The sequence below is a fragment of the Brachyhypopomus gauderio genome, chromosome 1 (assembly GCF_052324685.1).
Source record: "Brachyhypopomus gauderio isolate BG-103 chromosome 1, BGAUD_0.2, whole genome shotgun sequence".
NCBI lineage: Eukaryota > Metazoa > Chordata > Actinopteri > Gymnotiformes > Hypopomidae > Brachyhypopomus > Brachyhypopomus gauderio.
This window is the reverse complement of record NC_135211.1, coordinates 14,565,739-14,585,265: the sequence shown is the minus strand read 5'-3', so window position 1 is coordinate 14,585,265 and position 19,527 is coordinate 14,565,739. Positions and strand designations below refer to the sequence as shown.

Below are 19,527 nucleotides of genomic sequence, written 5' to 3'. Positions count from 1 at the left end.
CTGGTAAACATTGCCTTTCTTGGGAATCTGAAACCAACCCCTGTAAGAGAAAAAGCCTTGAGGTCTACTTGTTAAAATCAGAGTGTTACTTAGAAACATACCACAAGAGGGCGCTCAAACAGTCAGTCATGCATCTGCACAGCAGTCCTTACAGTCTCCATAGACTTTGGCGAAGAATAAACCACAGCATGACAGAATTTGCCTTTCTCAGATATTTATTACTAAAATATTTTTCTTCTTCTGGGATGTGAACTTCTTGTGGCTGGTGTCACTGTTAGAGGATTTGTGCAGGCACTTGTGAGGGTGAGAGTGGACGTTCAGCTGAAGCGGACCCTGCGCATGGAACCCACAGTGCTGTTAAGAGCTCCCCAGTCTGAATAACTGTTGTAGTCCTTCTTCTCCAGGACGTAGTGTGCTCCTCTGTAGTTGGGTTCCTGGTACACCACCCAGCTGCGCTCACATGCACACACACACACACACACACACACACACACACACACACACACACACATGCACACGCACATTTCATGAATAAATCTTACTGTGTAGCACTTCAACTAACTCTAAAGGAAGTTTTGCTGGTTGTAAATCACTGAAAAAGGGAATGTGTGGATGAAAGTATGCGTGGAAGAAAAGCAAAAGAAAAAGAGAGGCAGAGGGAGAGGGAGGGAGCTGAGGTTGGCCACTCACACTCCACCCAGGACCCGGATCGAGGATGCCCTATTGAGACTGTATCGGTCCATCAGGTTGGGGACATCATCGTGAAGCTCTGTCCTCCTCCCAGAGAAGCCAGGTCGCTCAAACAGACATGCACGTGGAGGACTTGTGTCCTACGCAGACCAAGGTGTCTCTGGTTATCAAACTGAGTTTGGCATGTGCAGTCGCCATCTACGTGTCTGTCACACGCTATGCACTCGTCTGCAGGGTGATCTCTCATATTTCTGCAGACGTGTATTTATGGCATGGTGGGTTTATGTAGGCATGTGTTGTATATCTCACCTCCTTCACCGCACGTACAGAGCAGATGCGGTCACTCTGGGCGCACCACCTATCCAAGCAGTTATATTCCCCTCTGTCTGACACGTCCCACAAATACTGACGCCCCTGGAAGCGCTCGTCTTCATAACCCACCCAGCTGCTCACAGGAAATAGTTCAGACCCACAAGTTAAAGCTGTGAATCAACGGCTTGGAACACTCCTGTGAAGAAGGCGTGAGAATCTGAACACGAGCATCAGCATCAGTAACTCTAAACATTAGACACGTTAGGGTTAGGGGGTTAAGTTTAGGGTTAGGGTTAAGATTAAGGTTAGAGTTGGGGTTGGGGTTAAGGTTAGGGTAAAATTTAGGGTTAAGTTTAGGGTTAGGGTTAGGATTAAGGTTAGGGTTAGATTGGTACTGAATGGACAGCAGCTGTTGGTACATCTTCGCCTGGGAATGAGTGATTATTTTGTTGGTGGGTGTGAGGCTGCAGTGGACTGAGCTGTGCACTCACGCGCCATTCTCCACCTGTACAGAGTTGCATCTCTCAGGGAAGTTCTTGTCAGTGACATTCTGGCAATCTGAGGTCAAGTCGAGTCGACGGCCAGCAAAATTCCTCTGCTCGAAAAGGGTCACCTGATCCAGAGCATATACATTTTTTAAGTTTGCAGTTTTAGGTTTTTTTATTCAACATTTATTCTAAACATCCTTTCAATAAGAAACTGCAAACACGGAGTTTTCTGAGGCTACACAGACCACACCTTTTCTGACCTAGAACACACTTTAAATACATGTTTGTATTGTAATAATTAAGAAAAAAATAATTCAAAGCAATAAGAAGGAACAGCTTTTTTTTGGTGACAGTTTTACACAGGAAAAACACAAGATTCACAGCATTGCGTGTGTATGCAAATACAGAGAAATCACTCACCCTTCCATTGGACCCGTAAAAGGCACGTTGGAGTACAGAACCCAGCTTGCTGTGGAACACATAAGAGAGGGTCACAAATTCCTGCCAGACACATTTATGTGCAACAACAGGCAGGGAACAGTTTTAATCAGGATCACATTCACACAGGATCACATACTGGGTGCCAAATGTTCTGTCTAACAACAGATTAGCAAAAAGGCAGTATCTGTAAAAACACGTTACAATTGAGTAGAAAATGTTGACACAAGTGTGCAGTGGTTAATAGATTACATTCTGCTGAAGACTATGTAACATCAGACATTTGTGAACAACTAGTTTATGAAACCAAAAGAGTCAAACCAAAAGAGTCTGTTGATTTCATCTGCGATGGAGATCTGTCTATTGGAGGACGCATGTAAAATTAATTCCTTTTGCAAATCCACATCACATGAATCATGCAGACATGTAGGTGTTTAAGACACTTGGAAGCATTTTTGGAGGTGATATTGTGAGGGTATAGATCTCTTCAGTGATTGGTCAAACCTCAGCCTGAAACAATTTGGTGAAGCTCTCGCTCACTGTAAACAAACCTGGCTTGCTGCACAAGTCCTGAGAGCTTAGTAAAGATGTTCATTTCAGCTCGTGGTGGGCACTAAACTGCCCCTTAAATACAGCAGGTTAAGACAATAAAGAGTTACCAGAATGTTCATTTGATTTTGGGCTCTTTGCCTCTCTGTATTCATATGCTAAACACAGTATACAGCTAACTGTGGTTTTGTCAAAACCCAGTAACCACCAGAAGCAAATTCACACACATGCACAAGGTGCTGCTTATATAAGAATATATCCTAGTGTTAACAGGCATTGGTGCGTGTTATGATAACCCTTATGATAACAAACTTGGAGAGCGGTGCAAATACATTTTCTCATCAATTCTGCATTTATTTACCCTGCAGTTCTATAACAATGCTTCTACCTATTCAAACCTTAATCCACGGTACTCACGTGGGGCAGATCAGACACCCCTGAAACATTAGACTGGTTATTTCAGGGGATTTCATGACCGTGATTTGGGCTACTGCAATGAAGTCAGACACGGTCAAAACACAGGAAAGTGATTGACACTTTATCATCACAGGTATTTATATAGCAACAGACTTGAAGCTAATTCCCGTGAACCATCACTTGCAACTCTTTATTTTGAGCTTTAAATGTAATATATATCACAAACATCATAGCATATAGTGTATCATCCACTTGGTGTTTCATAACTGTAGTGCAAGTTTTTTTTTTTTTTTTTGTGGATGCATTTTTGACCTTTGCCCCGTGACATACCCATATGGCTGTCTGCTGTGCCTCACAGCTGCCTGCTGACTCAGTCCTCAGCTGTTCTATGGAACCTGTCTGTGGCAGCACCTTCACCCCTCGCATCACTGACCCTGAATGGGGGTCCGTTTGTTCCTCCACCCGGGTCACGCCAGGCATCCCAAAACACCGCCAGACTTGCCGGATTTTTCATTGCTGGTTTTGCAATTTGCCGGCCGGTGCCTCTGTGGATCATTATGAGGATGAATTAAGTCCGGGAGCCTGGGTAACCTTCTGACAGTTTGGAGCAGGGACCACCCGGGATAAACGCAGCCCACGGAGCAGGTACGGCTGTGTGTGTGTGTGTGTGTGTGTTTTGGTGTGGCCCTGGCCAGCACAGCGGACAGACAAGCAGGCACCTTCACAGTCTTCCACATTTCCTTTCTGATAGCGTTCCATTTTTTAAAGACATTGTTTTCTTCTTTGGTACTGGCTGTACTGGATACACTGATGTCCCCTGTGTGTCTGATGGCACTCTGTGTCAGTGTGTCACACGGCCGGCAGAGACGAGAGCTCTCTCTTTCTGTCTAACGGAAAGTGCGTTCTTGTCTGACATGTACGACTGATCGAGCCAGTGGTGGCATGTTGGTATGAGATGCCTTTTGCATGTTTACATGGTTTGAAAGTTCACCATTTCAAATGACGAGAAAGTTACAAAAATAAGTTAAAAATCTCATATTTACTATAACATTTACTTAAGATTCCAGTTTAAGGTTTTTGGGGCTATCCTATTGTATATGATATTTTAATGCGTAGGAATGCCTACAGATATGAAAAAGACATAATCCATAATAACATAAATATAATCCATATCACATTGTACATAAATACCTCTGACAGATTAAATATCAACAGCTATTATTGTATTACTTCAGAAGTGTGCATATTACAAGTAATTTACATTAATAGGATTAACTACTGAATAAAGCAAATATAACTGGTGAGATGTTTAACCTGTACAGATGTCGATACAGACTAATTTGTGTCTGCTGGTGTTCTTGGTGAGGGTGTTTTACACAGGTGATTTACCTGTGTGTCTGGCGAATGCTCCCTATGAGAAGAACAGGATGGCACTGCACAGGCTGTTGAGGTTGTGCCAAGCTGTTGTGTTGACACTGTGTGTGTCTGCTACTGAGGACTTTGACTGGACCAAGAATGTAATCGGATCTTTCCACTATGGCACCTTTCCCACTGGTAACACTTTACAGTCCAAACATGATCCAAACACAGATTCAGTTTGTCATTGGATGTTGAGTTATTTTGTCATTTACAAGGTGATAATACATATAGAAAACGCAAGCAGTTGTTCTGATTAAGACAAAGTCTACATAGATTGTAATTCTGCAATTCATAACATATCCGCAATAAGTCACAGAAAGTATTTGTGTGTGTGTGTGCGCGTGTGTGTGTGTGTGTGTGTGTTTGTTACACACATTTAGGATTCTCATGGGGTGCTGGCAGCTCAGCATATCAGACAGAGGGGGCCTGGGATAAAGAGGGCAAAGGGATGAGTATCTGGGACACCTTCTGTCATAAGAAAGACAGAATCTCCCAGAATGCCACGGGAGACTCCTCCTGTGAGGGCTACTACAAAATAAAGGTGACATCCAATGATTTACATTATCTGAAATTATCTGGGGACTGATGCAGTCACAGATACATAAGCCACGTGTCTCTTGTACTATATAAAGGTTTCACCTTTTCTATTTCATTTCTCACAGGAGGACATGTCACTAATGAAAGATATGAAACTGAATCACTACCGCTTTTCAATTTCCTGGCCAAGGATCCTACCTAGTGGAATGAAGTGTGAGTGAAAAACCCCTAACCCTAACCTTGAAATCCTGTTAATCCTTTGCTTAATCAAGACGTTTTCTGACTACTTTGTTTGTTTGTTAGCTGACCAAGTCAATGAGAAGGGAATACAGCACTACGACAATCTTATCAACATGCTCATGGAGAATCACATCACTCCTGTTGTCACCCTGTATCATTGGGACTTGCCTCAGGTACCTATTTCAGGCAGCTCTGTAAGCACGTTGTTTGCATTTAATGAAATAGACACGATGGTGGTTTATCCAAGTTAATAATGCGACAGAGATATTTTCACTCAGAGCTCTGATTTCCAACCACTTTCACAGTGATTCAGGGAATCTGGAATAATTTTACGTTTCCAGGCTCTCGAGGAGAAATATGGCGGATGGCAGAACAGCAGTATGGGTAATTTCTTTAATGACTACGCCAGCCTGTGCTTTGAGAGATTTGGGAATCGTGTGAAATACTGGATCACTTTCAACAATCCATGGGTAAGAACCATGAACATCATCCGTGTGGGACTGTAGCCCTTTAAGAAATGTACCTCTACGACACAGACCCACTTGATGGCGCCACCCTTGTTAACACACCCGTGTGATAGATGCCCTTTGTCTTTGCAGTCGATGGCCGTCGAAGGCTATGAGACCGGTGAGCACGCTCCTGGACTGAGACTGAAGGGCACTGGTGCCTACAAGGCTGCCCACAATATCATTAAGGTAAACAAGGCGTGTCCTTCCTGTAAGGAGGAAGGCAGTCATACACTGGAAGGATGTTAAACATGTTACTGTGATAATGGATGATACTATATGCTAAAGCTAAATTAGCTTAAGCCTGCTCCACCTTTCAAACTTGCAGGCACATGCTACAGTGTGGCACACTTATGACACCAAGTGGCGAAACAAGCAGAAAGGTAATAATCGTTTGTCACTGCTCTATTATTAAAGCTGCTGTAGCTGCTGTCACAAGTATTGCCTAGATGTCTGCATCACTGTAAGAGTCCCCTTCATCCATCCAGCCCCATGTCCTCCACCCAAGGTTTTCTCCAGAGTCCCTCTCTTCATAAGCACGCACACAAAGTGCTTGGCCTACCCTACTATGCTATGAATGCATACACAAAATGATTGACAAGCTGGGCGGAGCACGTCTTGGAAAAAAATCAGTTTTTGATTGGTTAATGAAGCTGGAACATGCTGAAATTTTTAGCTGCTGTCTACAGAACCCAGGACAGTCAAATTATACTTCCCACAGATACATTTTAGCATTATCTATCAGGATGTAAACGCAGTTCAACTGAAGTGTTCTTAAATTGATAACAGCATTTTTAAACAGTATGGATTATAGGACTCAATAAATTAATACAGATGGAGTCTGTCCAATTGCAGGCATGGTGGGAATTTCTCTGTCTGCTGACTGGGGAGAGCCTGTGGACATCATGAATGAGGGGGATCTTGAAGCAGCAGACAGATACGTGCAGTTCTACCTGGGCTGGTTTGCCACACCGCTCTTCAACGGAGATTATCCTCAAGTGATGAAAGACTATGTGGGCAAGTAACAGGATCTGAAGGAAATTAACATCAAAGGAGGAGATCAAACACATGCTTTCATTAAACACAGAGCAAATGCAAGGAACAGACCTAGAACTCCCTGAAAATATTCTATATCTGCATGACATGCTGTTAAATCGTGCTGATGTGCTCTGGACACGGACTTCCTAAGTTTGTTCAGGAGATCTGACTTTCAATCTTGGTTTTTGTTTCTCCAGCCAGGAAGAGTGCTCAGCAGGGTCTGGGTGCCTCCCGCCTGCCGTCTTTCCACCCACATGAGATGAGCTACATCAAAGGCACCTGTGACTTCCTGGGCATAGGACACTTCACCACGCGTTACATCACACAAAAGAACTACCCCTCGAACCGCGGTGCCGGCTACTTCGCAGACCGCGACCTGGCAGAACTAGTGGACCCGCGATGGCCCAATCCTGGTTCCGAATGGCTCTACTCTGTACCCTGGGGCTTCCGACGCCTGCTCAACTTTGTGAAGGTACCGTGGCGTGATGGAGTCGGCCCCCTCTACTGTGGTTGATGTGTATTGACCCAGATCACATAGCTTTGATAGGGTTTGGGCTCCCATACCACTGGAGATCTGAGTTGAGCAGACAGTCCCCCTTCAAAATGTATATTTTTTCTCCACTCAGACCCAGTATGGAAACCCTATGATATATGTGACTGAAAATGGTGTCTCAGAGAAGATGATGTGCACAGATCTGTGTGATGAATGGAGAATGCAGTACTTACGGGATTATATTAACGAAATGCTTAAAGGTCAGTGACAAGCATCAAAACAAGGATGCTCAAATAGAACAGTGTTAATATCTTCACTATATATCTTCAACATCCTCACTGATTCAAGTAAAGGTTAAGATGGATTTTTGGTATTCTTATATCATCAGCAATTAATGATGGGGTGAACGTGAAAGGCTACACAGTTTGGTCCCTGCTTGACAATTTCGAATGGGATGAGGGCTACTCTGAAAGATTTGGCCTGTACTATGTGGACTTCAGAAGCAAAAGCAAGCCTCGTTACCCAAAAGCCTCAGTGCAGTATTACAAACGCATCATCAGCTCTAATGGCTTCCCCAGTCAGAGAGAGGTAAGGCAATGGATATTGACATAGTGCTCAAACCAGGCGTGAAATGATAGCTGGAGCTACATTACAGTATATCTGGTCACATTTGCCAGAACCGTCCAAGCAGTGTGCTAATTTGTTCAGACACCTTTATCAAACTTCTGCGTTTGGCATGTGTTTCATTTGCTTCCTATAAGGTTTCATTGTGTGTGTGTGTGTGTGTGTGTGTGTGTGTGTGTGTGTGTGTGTGTGTGTGTGTGTGTGTGATATGTGTTGAATATACCCCACAGGTTGAGAGCTGGAAACGGAAGGCGACAGAGACATGTATCTCCAGTAATCAGCTTCTAGCAGCAGGTCAGTAGCAGCATGGCAAATTCCACTTTTCTTAAAGACAGCAATAATCTAGACAGGGAGAACAAGAGACATTTTCTTAATGGAGAATATTGGCAACTTTAGAGTGCAGCTTAGCTGTAAGCATTGTAGGTCATGTACAAAAATCACCTGCCAGTGAGAGTTCTGGGTGCTCTGCACATTTGCACCACAGTCCCCTAGTAATCACTAGTGTGTGTGTGTGTGTGTGTGTGTGTGTGTGTGTGTTCTGACTGCACAGATGGGTAAATGCGAAGGACAAATTTAAATTGGGGTGAAAATTGACAAAATGTGGCAATGAACATGTGAGGGGAAATCTTGTAAACCCTGATTGCATTGTTAGCCTTATTAAATTAAGAAGAACTGGGGGTGTAGTAAAATAAGAAGCAATTGCTAACATCTCTAACAGGGAATTTATTTTGATTGCCCCTCCAGCTAGAAGAAAAGAAAATAAAGAGCATGCAGAAATGCTAAAGGTTTGGCCAGCACATGATGAAGTTTAGGTACTAGGGATTGCTATTGCATTCCAGCATTTTAAAGAGTCGCTTGTGTCAAATTCTCCTTAAAAAGGTTCCACTGTGGTTGTGCCAGTGCTGTTCATCTTTCGTCTTTTAACCGAACGTGCATCTTCATGTCAGGCTGCTTTTTCCAGTAGCTGCTACATCATATACTGCTGTTGTTTCTCAGATCCGCTGACTAGCCACATGGAGATGGTGACGGAGATCGTGGTCCCCACCGTCTGCACCCTCTGCATTCTGCTCAGTGCCGTTTTCATCATGTTTCTGCTGAAAGGTCGACCCTAGATCTCGTCTGCTCTTCTGCCAGTCTCCTCATCACTATAGAGGGATATGTGACGGCAGGATTCAGCCTTCTGAGACTTCTGCACAAGATATGTTTGGTTATGGAACGTGATATGTATGGTTATGGAACGTGTGACAAAAAAAAGCAAAGGAGGCCACATGTGAATAAGTTATGTTGATGTATCACTGCAAAATGTCCTACCTAAACCATTCCTGTACGAACACCTCTGGTTTTGCCCAGTACAGTGAGGTTTCGTATGATATGTGTTGAAAAGTGGTGGATTTGAGATATGCAAAAGATTGTGGAAAGAAAACATACCCTGCTTTAATAACTAATATATATATATATATATATATATATATATATATATATATATATATATATATATATATATATATATATGTATTTGTACATCAAGCTCAGTGGCTTTTGAACATACTATATTAAATGACATTTCAATGTATTAAAAGTCAATAAAGTTCTCAATAACAATAAAAATATGACCAAATATTCTACACTTTGAGAGTATATCTGTGAATATAAACGTGTAAAATCTGCACACTGCATGAAACAGCAGGAAGCTGCATTTTATAGAAAGCGACCTGTAGAAAAAAGAAATACTGTGTAGTGTTTAGTGGATTTGCTAGGTGGCGCCATCGTCACCGGAAACACAACGTGCCACATAGAAGAATGTTTTCCTGCATTTTGATTGGCTCAGAGAAAAAAACCCGGTAGAAACAGAAATCGACTTACAGCGGTAGCGTCTCCGTCCAAGGTACGTTATCTAACTTTCATTTTACCCTTTGCATGACTGAAACTATAAAACTTTTAAAATTAGGACTAGCTATAGTAATTCGTAAGTTTAAAAGTTTCTGGCGGTTACTCCCATTCGACTAGCTGTCTAAATAACATTAGCGCGTATAAAACCCAGTGTAGGATAGTTGGCTAGGTGAGTTAGCACATTGAACTCTTAGTAGTTAGACAGCTAAAGCAAGGGCGAGGAAATATTGAGCATTTACTCTCAGTGTTTTTACAACTAACTAACCATTTCAGTGCTGTTTAAAACATTAAACCAAAGACAAACATTTCGACAGGTAGTTAACTAGCTAGCTAGCCACATCGACTGAACAAGTTTGAGTCGTTCATACGTCACCTGGCATGAAGACTAAAATGGCAGCTGCATAGATGATGAATCGTTCCTGGTGTTTTTTACCCAAGTGTTCATAGGGATTCACTGTAAGATAAAGTTTAAACATTTCCACACACTCACTCACACACACACTCTCCCTCTCACTCTCTCCCTCTCTCTCTCCAAGATCTGTGTGCCATGTTTGGTGCGTTAGGAAACAGGCAGCGTGACATCCCTGACTATGAGAACACGGAGGATGAAACCTTCCCCCCTCTTCCACCCCCGCTCTCCCCCGGGGGTGGTGACCTACAGGGGGACACCTTTGCTGATGGTGAGGGCATCACCAGAGCTCTCGATGATTTACCGCTTTTCACCCACCATGCTAAACCATCAGTGCTGAATTGTAATTTGCTGTGCATCCTTTACAGTGTGTACTATGTTTACTTTCATATTTAGGTGAAGAAGAGGGAGATGTTTCAAAGTTACCAGATGTCCCAGTTGCTAAAAGGCGAACAGTCAGGAGACCCCAGCCTAAACTGGACTCTCAGAGGTAGTAACAGTTGCTTTATGTACCGCATAAACTATGCCTGCTGTGACAAGTTCTCACAGGTTTTGTCATTCTGTTACAGACTGCTGTCTGAAAGAGGACTTCCAGCCTTACGTACATTATTTGATGATGCCAAATTCAAAGGCAAAGGGCATGAGGTGCTTGTTCTGTGCCATTATGTCATGCATTATGTGCTAAATATGTGTTCAATATTACGGGTGATGAATGTCTGCCCTACTCTGCCTTAGGCTGAGGATCTTAAGGTCCTCCTGCAGAAAATGGAGAACTGGGCCCATAGACTCTACCCCAAACTACAGTTTGAGGACTTCATCGATAAGGTGGAGGTTCTAGGTTCCAAAAAAGAGGTGCAGGTGAGTGCTGGAACAAGTTCAGCTCTAAACCTGCAGTCCATTTCATTTGACATGTGATTATTGCCTTCAGGTGTTTACATTACGTTACGTCATCAGGTCAGGCCTTTGAGACGTACATTCTTTTTGTATTATGACCACATATTTTATGTCTGATGTCGTTTGTCTCTCTTAGACATGCCTCAAACGAATACGACTGGATATGCCTCTGATACATGAGGATTACATGGTACACAATGGCGGTGAGAAACCTTATCTGTGCATCTAGTACAAAGTTATCTGTGTTGATGCTACAAACTTTGATCACATTTGGTTTTCTGTTGGCAATCCATGAAGGTAAATGTAATTTTTGGTCTGTGCATCTTGTGTTTAGTTGAAGCAGAGGGCAGCTTGCAGGAGGACACGGACCCATTTGGAGATGCCGGCTTCCCTGAAGATCCGTTTATCCATTCCACCCCGGCACCAGCCCCAGCCCCAGCTCTGGCACCAGTATCTCTCACAGAGGAACAACAGCGACGCATTGAACTGAACAAACAGCTGGCCCTGGAGAGGAGGTTGGCCCGCCAGAAACAGCAAGGTGACTGAGTATACCGTGTGCATAGATGGTGCATTATACTGTATATTGTCTGTAACTATTATATTGATTTAATAATGCTGTATTTGCATATAAATTAAACATGTAGTATAGTCTAATCTATTAATCATTGAATATTGTTTAATTCCCTTTAATCCCTTAAACTAACCCATTTCTCAATCCCTGGTTTGTTGCCTTAAATGCAGAATCCTCACAGAATGTTTGTCTGGATGAGCCTGCCGCTAGTTATCCAGGACTTCACTCCAGCCAAGATAACCAGGAAGTCTTGGATCAAAATGCAGGAAAAGATGACATACCTTTAAAACAGAAAGCTTCTGTGCCTGAGAACTCACCCCTGTTAGATGACGAGTGTGACCGCACCGCCCCAGAGCTGACTGGCAGTCAAGGCGAGCATGCCGATTGATCCTTCTTAGTCTTCCTGTACCATGAGTGGTTCTTCTTACACCCACAGCAAAACCACTGCCAACAGATCCTTCACAGTTTTCTAAAGGTTTTACCATTTAGTTCCTATTGTCAGTCGTCTCATGTTCATGTTAAATAGGAGTGCCAAGACATCCCACATCTCATTCTCCTCTTGGGCCTCAGAAAAGGAGACGCCTCTCTCTCTTCCCTTTGGGTCAGCTTCTGTGAGCACTGGTGGACATGACCTTCATCCTCCGTGAGGATCTATAACGTGTAAACTAACAGGATCTTGCCTCATTGTGGAAACTACTTCGCCTTCATCTTGTGTTCTGTCTACGGTTTTGAATCCTAAAATAAGGCTTTATTCAGTACCAGAGGATTTTGGGATGTGAAGCAAGTCAGACATTTGCAGCATGGTAGATTTTTCTTGAGTTATTGTTGGAATCTTGAGTGTTGTATTCAAACCTACACAGCCTTGTTGAAAGACTATTTGCAAGTTTTAGTTTTAAAATAATGATTCTTCATATGGTGTTTCTTCTCTTTTGAATCATTTTCCTTTTTAAATAGTTTTTCAGGATTGTAAATAAAGTATTCATTTACTGTGGGTTTGGGGTGTGTGTTGAATGCAGGTTGAAGTGTGTTTTGTACAGATGTCACATAAAGACGAACATTTGTGAAGATGCACAGGAATCCTGGTGCATTTCAAAATAAAAGCTAAAAAGCTGCTTTAACGACCATGAAAGCTTGTGTAAGCATAAGAGAATTTTTATAGTTGTTGAAGCTCAATAATTGGCAGAACTTTTCATTTAGAATTTAGACTAGTTCAATTATGTCCAACAGTACTTGAGTACAAAATGAGGCATTTTGTGTTGCTGTAGGGATTTATATCTTTACCTTATGCTAGTGTCAACATAATTAATCTGTGTAGTAGCCACAATCCCTGCCATAACTGAAAAAAATCATGTAATCATTGGCAGTCATGCTGTTGCACTAACAGAAGGTGGTGCAGTAGTCCTTTTCTGTTAAACAACAGATGGGAACTTTTCATTTTTTTCTTGTGTGGCAGATTTAGCGGAAGTACTTAAAAATCTGCACCTCAGATTTGAATCTGGTCCTGGATTTTATAATCACTGGCAGTAAACTCAGCTTAATGTAACAGGTTGGACGCTTTGATGCCAGACCTAGGGTCAAGGAAAAGTGAAAAGCAGCACCTGGACTTCAAGGATTATGCCTTACATGCTTTTGCTATACTGGCTACGTCATTTCAAGCCTCCTACGGAAATCACAGCCTGTCCAAACATCCGCACCTTTACTAATTTACTGGTTCTTTCAATCACTGTCAGATTTACTCTGTGTATATAAAGCATATAATGCATTTCCTTCCTGCGGTGGAGAGAACCAGACTGCATGTGTTCAGCACAGCTTATTCTGTCTACTGTTTTCACTAAACGTTTCAAGGCCCAAATCACTGAGCCAGAACATAAATAATGGTAAGTCATTATGAAGTTAGAGTCATCTAGTCATAAGAAAAAGTTTGATATGGCTAAATGTATATCGTAAACCATTTGGCAAGGATAAACTCAGCACTCAGATTAACATCAGCTGTCACATGCAGGCAGGCTGACACCCCAAAAAACCTAAAAAATATTACACACTGGTGAGCAATCCACTGCATGACACTCAATGGATATAAACTAATATAACAGAGAAAGCAAGCAAAAGATTTATGGTGGAGTGGTAAAATTCTCTGAACTTGGTTTCTGAAAGTGTTTAACATTCCATGAGCTGTACACATTTACATATTCTAGTGATATTTGTATGCTGTTTCTGGATAATTTATAGCATAAGTGAACAGTAGTCTCTTCTTCTTTAGAAAATTTAAGGAACTTGGCTATTATCATAAATTATAATAATCCTGACAATGGCGTAGGTATTACATATCAGTCCCACCAGGATTTCGCGGGCCTTTTTTGTGATTGTTGCGGGCTAAAATGTTTGATGTTGCGGGTGTTTTTCAAAAAAATTGCGATGGAAGTTGCGGTGTGTTTTTGCTTTTTTGTGAGTACATTGCAATAGGGAGTAAATGTTGTATGGTTTCCTCTATTTAGTAGTCCATTTTAATGATCTATTTACCTATTTATTCAGGGTTGCCAACTTTTCAAGATCGCTTGGAGTGAGATTTGAACCTGGAGGGGGTGGCGAACATTAATTGTTGACGGGGGGCAGGGTTAGCGAACGTAAGTTGTTACCGGACGGCCTGTAAAATGGACACAAATTAAGTATTATATCGAGATCGATGGCAACCCTGATTTATTTATTTATGGGTAGGCCTATTATGCTTCTTATAAAACCCATGGTTTTAACACTTCAAGCAATCATTGAATGAATCATTTCGAATCATTTCGACTATATGTATAAATATTTACTTAATTAAGTTTAACTGGTGCGCGCAGTTACAAAATTCGAGGTGCACCTTGCGAATCGACAGCGTGCGACGCCCTCGCGCACGGGCGGAGCCAGTGCGATTACGTCATCTTCGCCGCGCTGACCCTCGCCGCTTGAGAAGGCATATATGTATGCTGCAGCCCGGAGCCCCGGTGGGCGTGGGTAAAGGGCGGAGCATGTGTCAATCATTATCGAATGCAGCCAATCAAATACTAGACTTTCGTTGTCAATCAATTTTTATTAAGCCAATGTATCAGCCAGAGTTAGCTGTCAATCATTTTTTACTGCAGCCAATCATCTTAACAGATGGCGGTATGCCATTCTTGCACAAAAGTAGCTGAATAAAAACATTAGAAGAGCCATGACTTTAGACATTTTTATATCAAAGTTTAAAATACTTCTCACTTGTTATTCTGGAACGACAGTTTAATGTTTTTTCCCCTTTATTGCACGTATTGCATCATTTACATCATGTGGCGAGTGTAAATTGTTAGCGGAGGGGAGGTGTAAATGGACACAAATAAAGTATTATATCGCGATCGATCGCCAAGTATAAACGCCTCCGCCGAGCAGAGCGTTGAGTAGCGATTTCGATTGGAGGATCGTGCTCTATTTTTTATTAATAATTTTTTGCTGATGCTGGTCCAGCGTGTCGCGTGCCACTGATTATCCCTCGGCGTGCCAACGGTGGTCCGCGTGCCGTAGGTTTCCGACCCCTGCTGTAGAGCCTTTGAATATTAAAACCATTGCAGAAATTAAGTTCAGATGTGACCAGCAATGGGGCGCAAGTAAAAGAAGGACGCGATCACACAGGCTGTGTTCGAAATAGTCTACTACATACTACTGGCATACTGATCGAGCCTCAAATCAGTATGCCGTATGCAGTATGTGACCAAAATGAAAATTTCCAGTACGCGAAACATACCCGGATGACCTACTACTTCCGCAAAATATTCCAGTACGCGAACAGAGCTATCTTCGTGGTGTACTGCATCCCATCATGCAACGCTACGTTCACGTGACCCCGTAGTATGCTTTGCTTTTGTGGCATACTGGAAACTGTACTGCATACTACTACGAGGACCAGTATGCAGTATCCAGTATATACTGAGTCCAGTATGCAGTATCCAGTATGTAGTAATCTATTTCGAACACAGCCACAGTCTCATTGAAAATGTAGGAGTTAATGAATAAAGTGCACCAACGCAAAACCTGTGACATAATCCAAATCCAAAGTTTACATATATGGCTTGAGTGCGCTGCAGTGACTTCGCGGGCTACCGTTGCATTGTGGGGAATGTAGTGTTTGTGCTTGCAAAACACCATCGGGTGGCTGTGGCCTGTGGGCCGGTTCTAATAGTAATTAAATATCATCCAGGGGGCCATAGATAATCAATTCGCGGGCCGGATCTGGCCCGCCAAAAAAACAGTTTATCCCCGCTTTCATGTAGTGTACCGGGATACTGCTTTTCTCTATCTTTTTGCCGTTATTTTCGTCGCTCATGCTGCTTTCAGTCTGCTCCTCTTGAACATATATACGGAAGTAAGGCGGGAGTTTGTCGACGTCACATCAAGACGACATCAGTGATTGGTCAAATTTGCGGGAAAGTTGCGATGATTGGCTGAAGTTGCAACACCGCCCTGAATTCGCGGGTTTTGCTTGAAGTTGCGTTGAAGTTGCAAATCGCAACATCGGGACTTTCTGGAGGGTCTGACATACACACACACACACACACACACACACACACACACACACACACACACACACACACACACACACACACACACACACACAATACATACAAAAGCTTCTATGTGATCATACACAGATTTTCTGATTAGTATTACCCTGCTTCTAATGAGGCCAGCCTTATGTTTGTGATTCACCTCGAACCGCGGCAAAGGCATGAACTTTCCAAGATAAGTTCTTCAGCGAGCAGAGAGTGAATTATGTTATCAGGCTGCAGTTTCTCATTGTTTGAAGTTGGGCGGAGAGGCCGTGGGGGCAGGCCGCCTCTTGGCAGCTGGGCCTGGTGATGCGTGCGCAAGAGCCTAAGCTCTCCTGGCCCACAGCCGCCTTCTTATTTACATGGAAAACAAACTAAGACTAATTCAGTTGCTACATCATTTCAGGAGCACCTACACCTCCTCCACACGCAACCTACACAAAAAGAATTAAACATTATTATTATTTGTCTGTATACCATATGAAACAACCTTTAAAGAACGATTCAGAACAACTGCTTTCCCCAGCTAGCCTGCTTGACAGAAAGGCACAGAGAAAGGGCTAATGGCGGCATGGGTGAAGAAGACTGCAACCCCATCTCCTCTCCCTCCAGCTTGGCAGATGGAGGAGTGTCCGGCCAGTAATTGTCTTCGGGATAAACATGGCAGTGGAAGGTAGTGGAATGCCTCCTCTGTGGGGGCGGGGTGGATCTGGCGGTGGTGGTGAGGGACTGGGTCAAAGAAAGGCCAAGGCAGGTGGTGTGTATCAGCCCTGGGATGACAGCACATACACCCTCCCTCCCTCCACCCTCCACCACCCTCCAAACACAGGCAGATGCAGCAGACTGGATTACAGTCTGAGGAGGAACTGCTGGGGCCTGCACTCTGGGGCTCCTTGTAAGCAGGTCTTACATTTTTTAAAGGTGTTTACAAAAACAGACAGTAGTGGTCACATAAACAGTTGTTCATTTACTCCAAAACTGAATAAAATGGCATTTATACCAAAATTGGACATTTATCAATGCACAATTTACTGTCACAACTGTAAACAAACTAAAATAACACAGTGGCACAATTTAGATCCAAATAAAAATTTCTGTCAGCATCTACAACTAATATAGCTATGCTTTTCTTTGTGAAAGAAAACTTTGTGAAGTGAAGACATCAGAACTTTGAAACATATCAAAACCAAAACCTGAATAGTCTTTCACACATCTACCATTGTCTAGCAATTCGACTCTTTTACAACAAATTCCATGGAAGTCATGGTCTCCTTTAACACAACATATTACCTAACAACTAGTGAACATTATGGTCATGAATCCGAGCACATGTCTGGTCTGAGAAACATGTATGTTGATTTACACTACGAAGGGAGTACAAGAGTGCAGGGCTATTAGTTCACTTTACATTCTCAGCAGAAGGCTTGTTTTGTTTTGGAGGCCTCCCGGGAGGGGGCGGGGACTCCCACAGCCCCTGTATGGCATTACTCAGGGACGAGCAAGCAGAGGACGGCTCCAGCAACTTCTGCAGAGAGAGGAGGGTCTCACCATCCTCCTGAAATGTGACCCTGTAGGTGATGTTTAAGTAGCCATGCCAAAAAATGTGCAGTTGAGTGGGTTCGTCATGTGATTATAACAGAAAAGAAAGAGCAAAGGAATTTGACTGCTCAAAAGTGTTAACAATGTGTTATACATATATATGTATAACACACTGGTAACATATAAACTGATATATATGATATAAAAGTTACAGTTGTCATATGTTTGATCCTCTCTTCTTGCATGATTGTGACCTTGACTGTTATAGTGTCTTCAGAAATATCACAGAGAGTTAAAGAGAACATGAAATGATAGAGTTGTTTCAGAGCTGGACGTCACAGCACCTGTGCCTCTGTGGCCAGCTCCGGGCATCTCCTCTGCCGTGCCCTCCGAAACAGCTGCTGTCCCTCAGCCGCCTAAAGTCAGTGAGCCTTCTGTTCCTGGAGTTAATCTCTGAACCACTCAGCACAGCCACCGCTCAGAGCTTAAGAGCGGCCGCTGAAACGTAAACACCAGGAAGACAAGTGAGGACCAATTTTAAACAGCAAGTAAAAATCTTTCTTTCCCCCCTTTGAATTCAGGATAAGGGGAAAATGCACTGTATGTAATAACCAGCTTTACAGCCGGTAGGGCCATATTCAGAGTCTTTTGTTCTTTGTGAAAATTAAGGATGAACCTACACCTCAGATTGTTACTCTAAAGAAAGTAGAACCTACACCTCAGATTGTTACTCTAAAGAAACACAGTAGAACCTACAGCTCAGATCATTACTCTAAACACACTTGTACACTGGGTGTACAGCAGATGTGTCTGGTGCAGTGTTATGAAAATGAACATCTAGTTTAACTACAATAAGGACAATGCATGCAGGACCCTACCCTGTTGAATAGATGCTGTGTTCTACACATGCACCTGTAGCTAGGTGAGCACATCTGTACACACGTGTTGACATGACTCTTGTGCTCAGTGGCGTGCCATTACCTTCATCAGGAACTTTCATGTGAGCAACAGCTCCAATCACATCTGGATTGTCTCCTTTTATTAAAGAAATGGGACGAGAGACACAGCGTGTGGCGTCTGAATTATGCAAACTGCAGCATTCTCATAAGGGCCCAGAGAGCATGGTGTGCAGAGACAGGGTTGAACAGCCCCACTCAAGGCAGAAGGTTTTAATGAAATATTCATCTTTCTTGTAGTGGGTAAAGCCCAGCCAGGGTGGAGGTGATGGAGAGTAGGTCAGTGCTCTGCACCTTCACCCCTCCACAGCCTGGAAGGTCCAGCCATTCAGCTACTAAACAAACCCTCCCCCACCCCCAATAAAAAACAAAATAAAACACAACAGAACCTAAGGACCTGCTTCTTGGTGTCTGAGTCTGAAATACATTCATAGAAAGTCTTGATGGAATGTGCCAGGCAAGCGAAAGTGACAACAATGCGATGCTCATCTTATCTAAAGCTTGATGTGTGTGGCATTAATGTAGCTCCTCGAGGGCTCTGTATCACCTATCTACGCTCATCATCTGCTTGAAGTGTGTTATGACCCTGTCTTTTTATGTGTTCGCGTGAAGCATTTTGTTACAGGTTTGTCCAGTCCGTGTTCCACTCCAGGAATCCCTGATGTCCCTGGGAACATGAAGTCTCCGCCCTCGGCTTCCTGATATATAAGGAGGAAATGAGAGGATTCCCGTTGCGATTCAGCCTTGCCGACCTCGTAGAGATTGAGAACTTTGAGATATTGCTATACTGTGTATGACCTTTTGATTTTGGATTTGGATTTGGATTTGCGTGCTCCTTTACTATAACTATATAGAGTTGTGTATAGATATATGTATATTGGTGGTTTGTGTGTGCACACGGTGAGTAGGAAGTGGCTGCCATTTTGTTTGGGTTGTGGGTTCGTATCTGTTTTGGACA

At 43.0% G+C, this 19,527-nt stretch overlaps 3 protein-coding genes across 3 annotated transcripts; 2 read left to right on the top strand and 1 right to left on the bottom strand.

Moving 5' to 3' along the window:
- Window positions 1–253: 253 nt before the first annotated feature.
- Window positions 254–10,230, bottom strand: crybgx (crystallin beta gamma X). Its single transcript, XM_076998417.1, has 7 exons — window positions 10,015–10,230; window positions 7,975–8,093; window positions 1,911–1,959; window positions 1,494–1,615; window positions 1,000–1,135; window positions 691–830; window positions 254–450 (listed from the first exon to the last, which is right to left on the bottom strand). The coding sequence occupies exons 2-7, from the start codon at window positions 8,013–8,015 to the stop codon at window positions 318–320; spliced, it is 621 nt and encodes a 206-aa protein (XP_076854532.1). The 5' UTR covers window positions 8,016–8,093; window positions 10,015–10,230; the 3' UTR covers window positions 254–317.
- On the top strand, window positions 4,322–9,169 carry lctla (lactase-like a). The gene is made up of 13 exons (XM_076998429.1): window positions 4,322–4,448; window positions 4,694–4,854; window positions 4,976–5,063; window positions 5,154–5,263; window positions 5,432–5,560; window positions 5,690–5,785; window positions 5,925–5,979; window positions 6,452–6,613; window positions 6,832–7,106; window positions 7,261–7,387; window positions 7,516–7,715; window positions 7,982–8,045; window positions 8,748–9,169. The coding sequence occupies exons 1-13, from the start codon at window positions 4,322–4,324 to the stop codon at window positions 8,861–8,863; spliced, it is 1,710 nt and encodes a 569-aa protein (XP_076854544.1). The 3' UTR covers window positions 8,864–9,169.
- On the top strand, window positions 9,523–12,633 carry tipin (timeless interacting protein). The gene is made up of 8 exons (XM_076998404.1): window positions 9,523–9,636; window positions 10,178–10,321; window positions 10,447–10,540; window positions 10,620–10,695; window positions 10,786–10,908; window positions 11,081–11,147; window positions 11,279–11,482; window positions 11,686–12,633. The coding sequence occupies exons 2-8, from the start codon at window positions 10,189–10,191 to the stop codon at window positions 11,901–11,903; spliced, it is 915 nt and encodes a 304-aa protein (XP_076854519.1). The 5' UTR covers window positions 9,523–9,636; window positions 10,178–10,188; the 3' UTR covers window positions 11,904–12,633.
- Window positions 12,634–19,527: the final 6,894 nt, after the last annotated feature.

Coding starts and splice junctions, on each gene's coding strand:
- tipin (XM_076998404.1), top strand. CDS start 10,189: ATGTTTGGTGCGTTAGGAAACAGGCAGCGTGACATCCCTGACTATGAG. Junction 10,322..10,446: donor GGGGGACACCTTTGCTGATG/GTGAGGGCATCA, acceptor TTTCATATTTAG/GTGAAGAAGAGGGAGATGTT. Junction 10,541..10,619: donor CCTAAACTGGACTCTCAGAG/GTAGTAACAGTT, acceptor ATTCTGTTACAG/ACTGCTGTCTGAAAGAGGAC.
- crybgx (XM_076998417.1), bottom strand. CDS start 8,015: ATGTCTCTGTCGCCTTCCGTTTCCAGCTCTCAACCTGTGGG. Junction 1,960..7,974: donor TCCAGCTCTCAACCTGTGGG/GTATATTCAACA, acceptor TGTGTTCCACAG/CAAGCTGGGTTCTGTACTCC. Junction 1,616..1,910: donor TTTACGGGTCCAATGGAAGG/GTGAGTGATTTC, acceptor GCTCTGGATCAG/GTGACCCTTTTCGAGCAGAG.
- lctla (XM_076998429.1), top strand. CDS start 4,322: ATGGCACTGCACAGGCTGTTGAGGTTGTGCCAAGCTGTTGTGTTGACA. Junction 4,855..4,975: donor AGGGCTACTACAAAATAAAG/GTGACATCCAAT, acceptor CATTTCTCACAG/GAGGACATGTCACTAATGAA. Junction 5,064..5,153: donor CCTACCTAGTGGAATGAAGT/GTGAGTGAAAAA, acceptor TTTGTTTGTTAG/CTGACCAAGTCAATGAGAAG.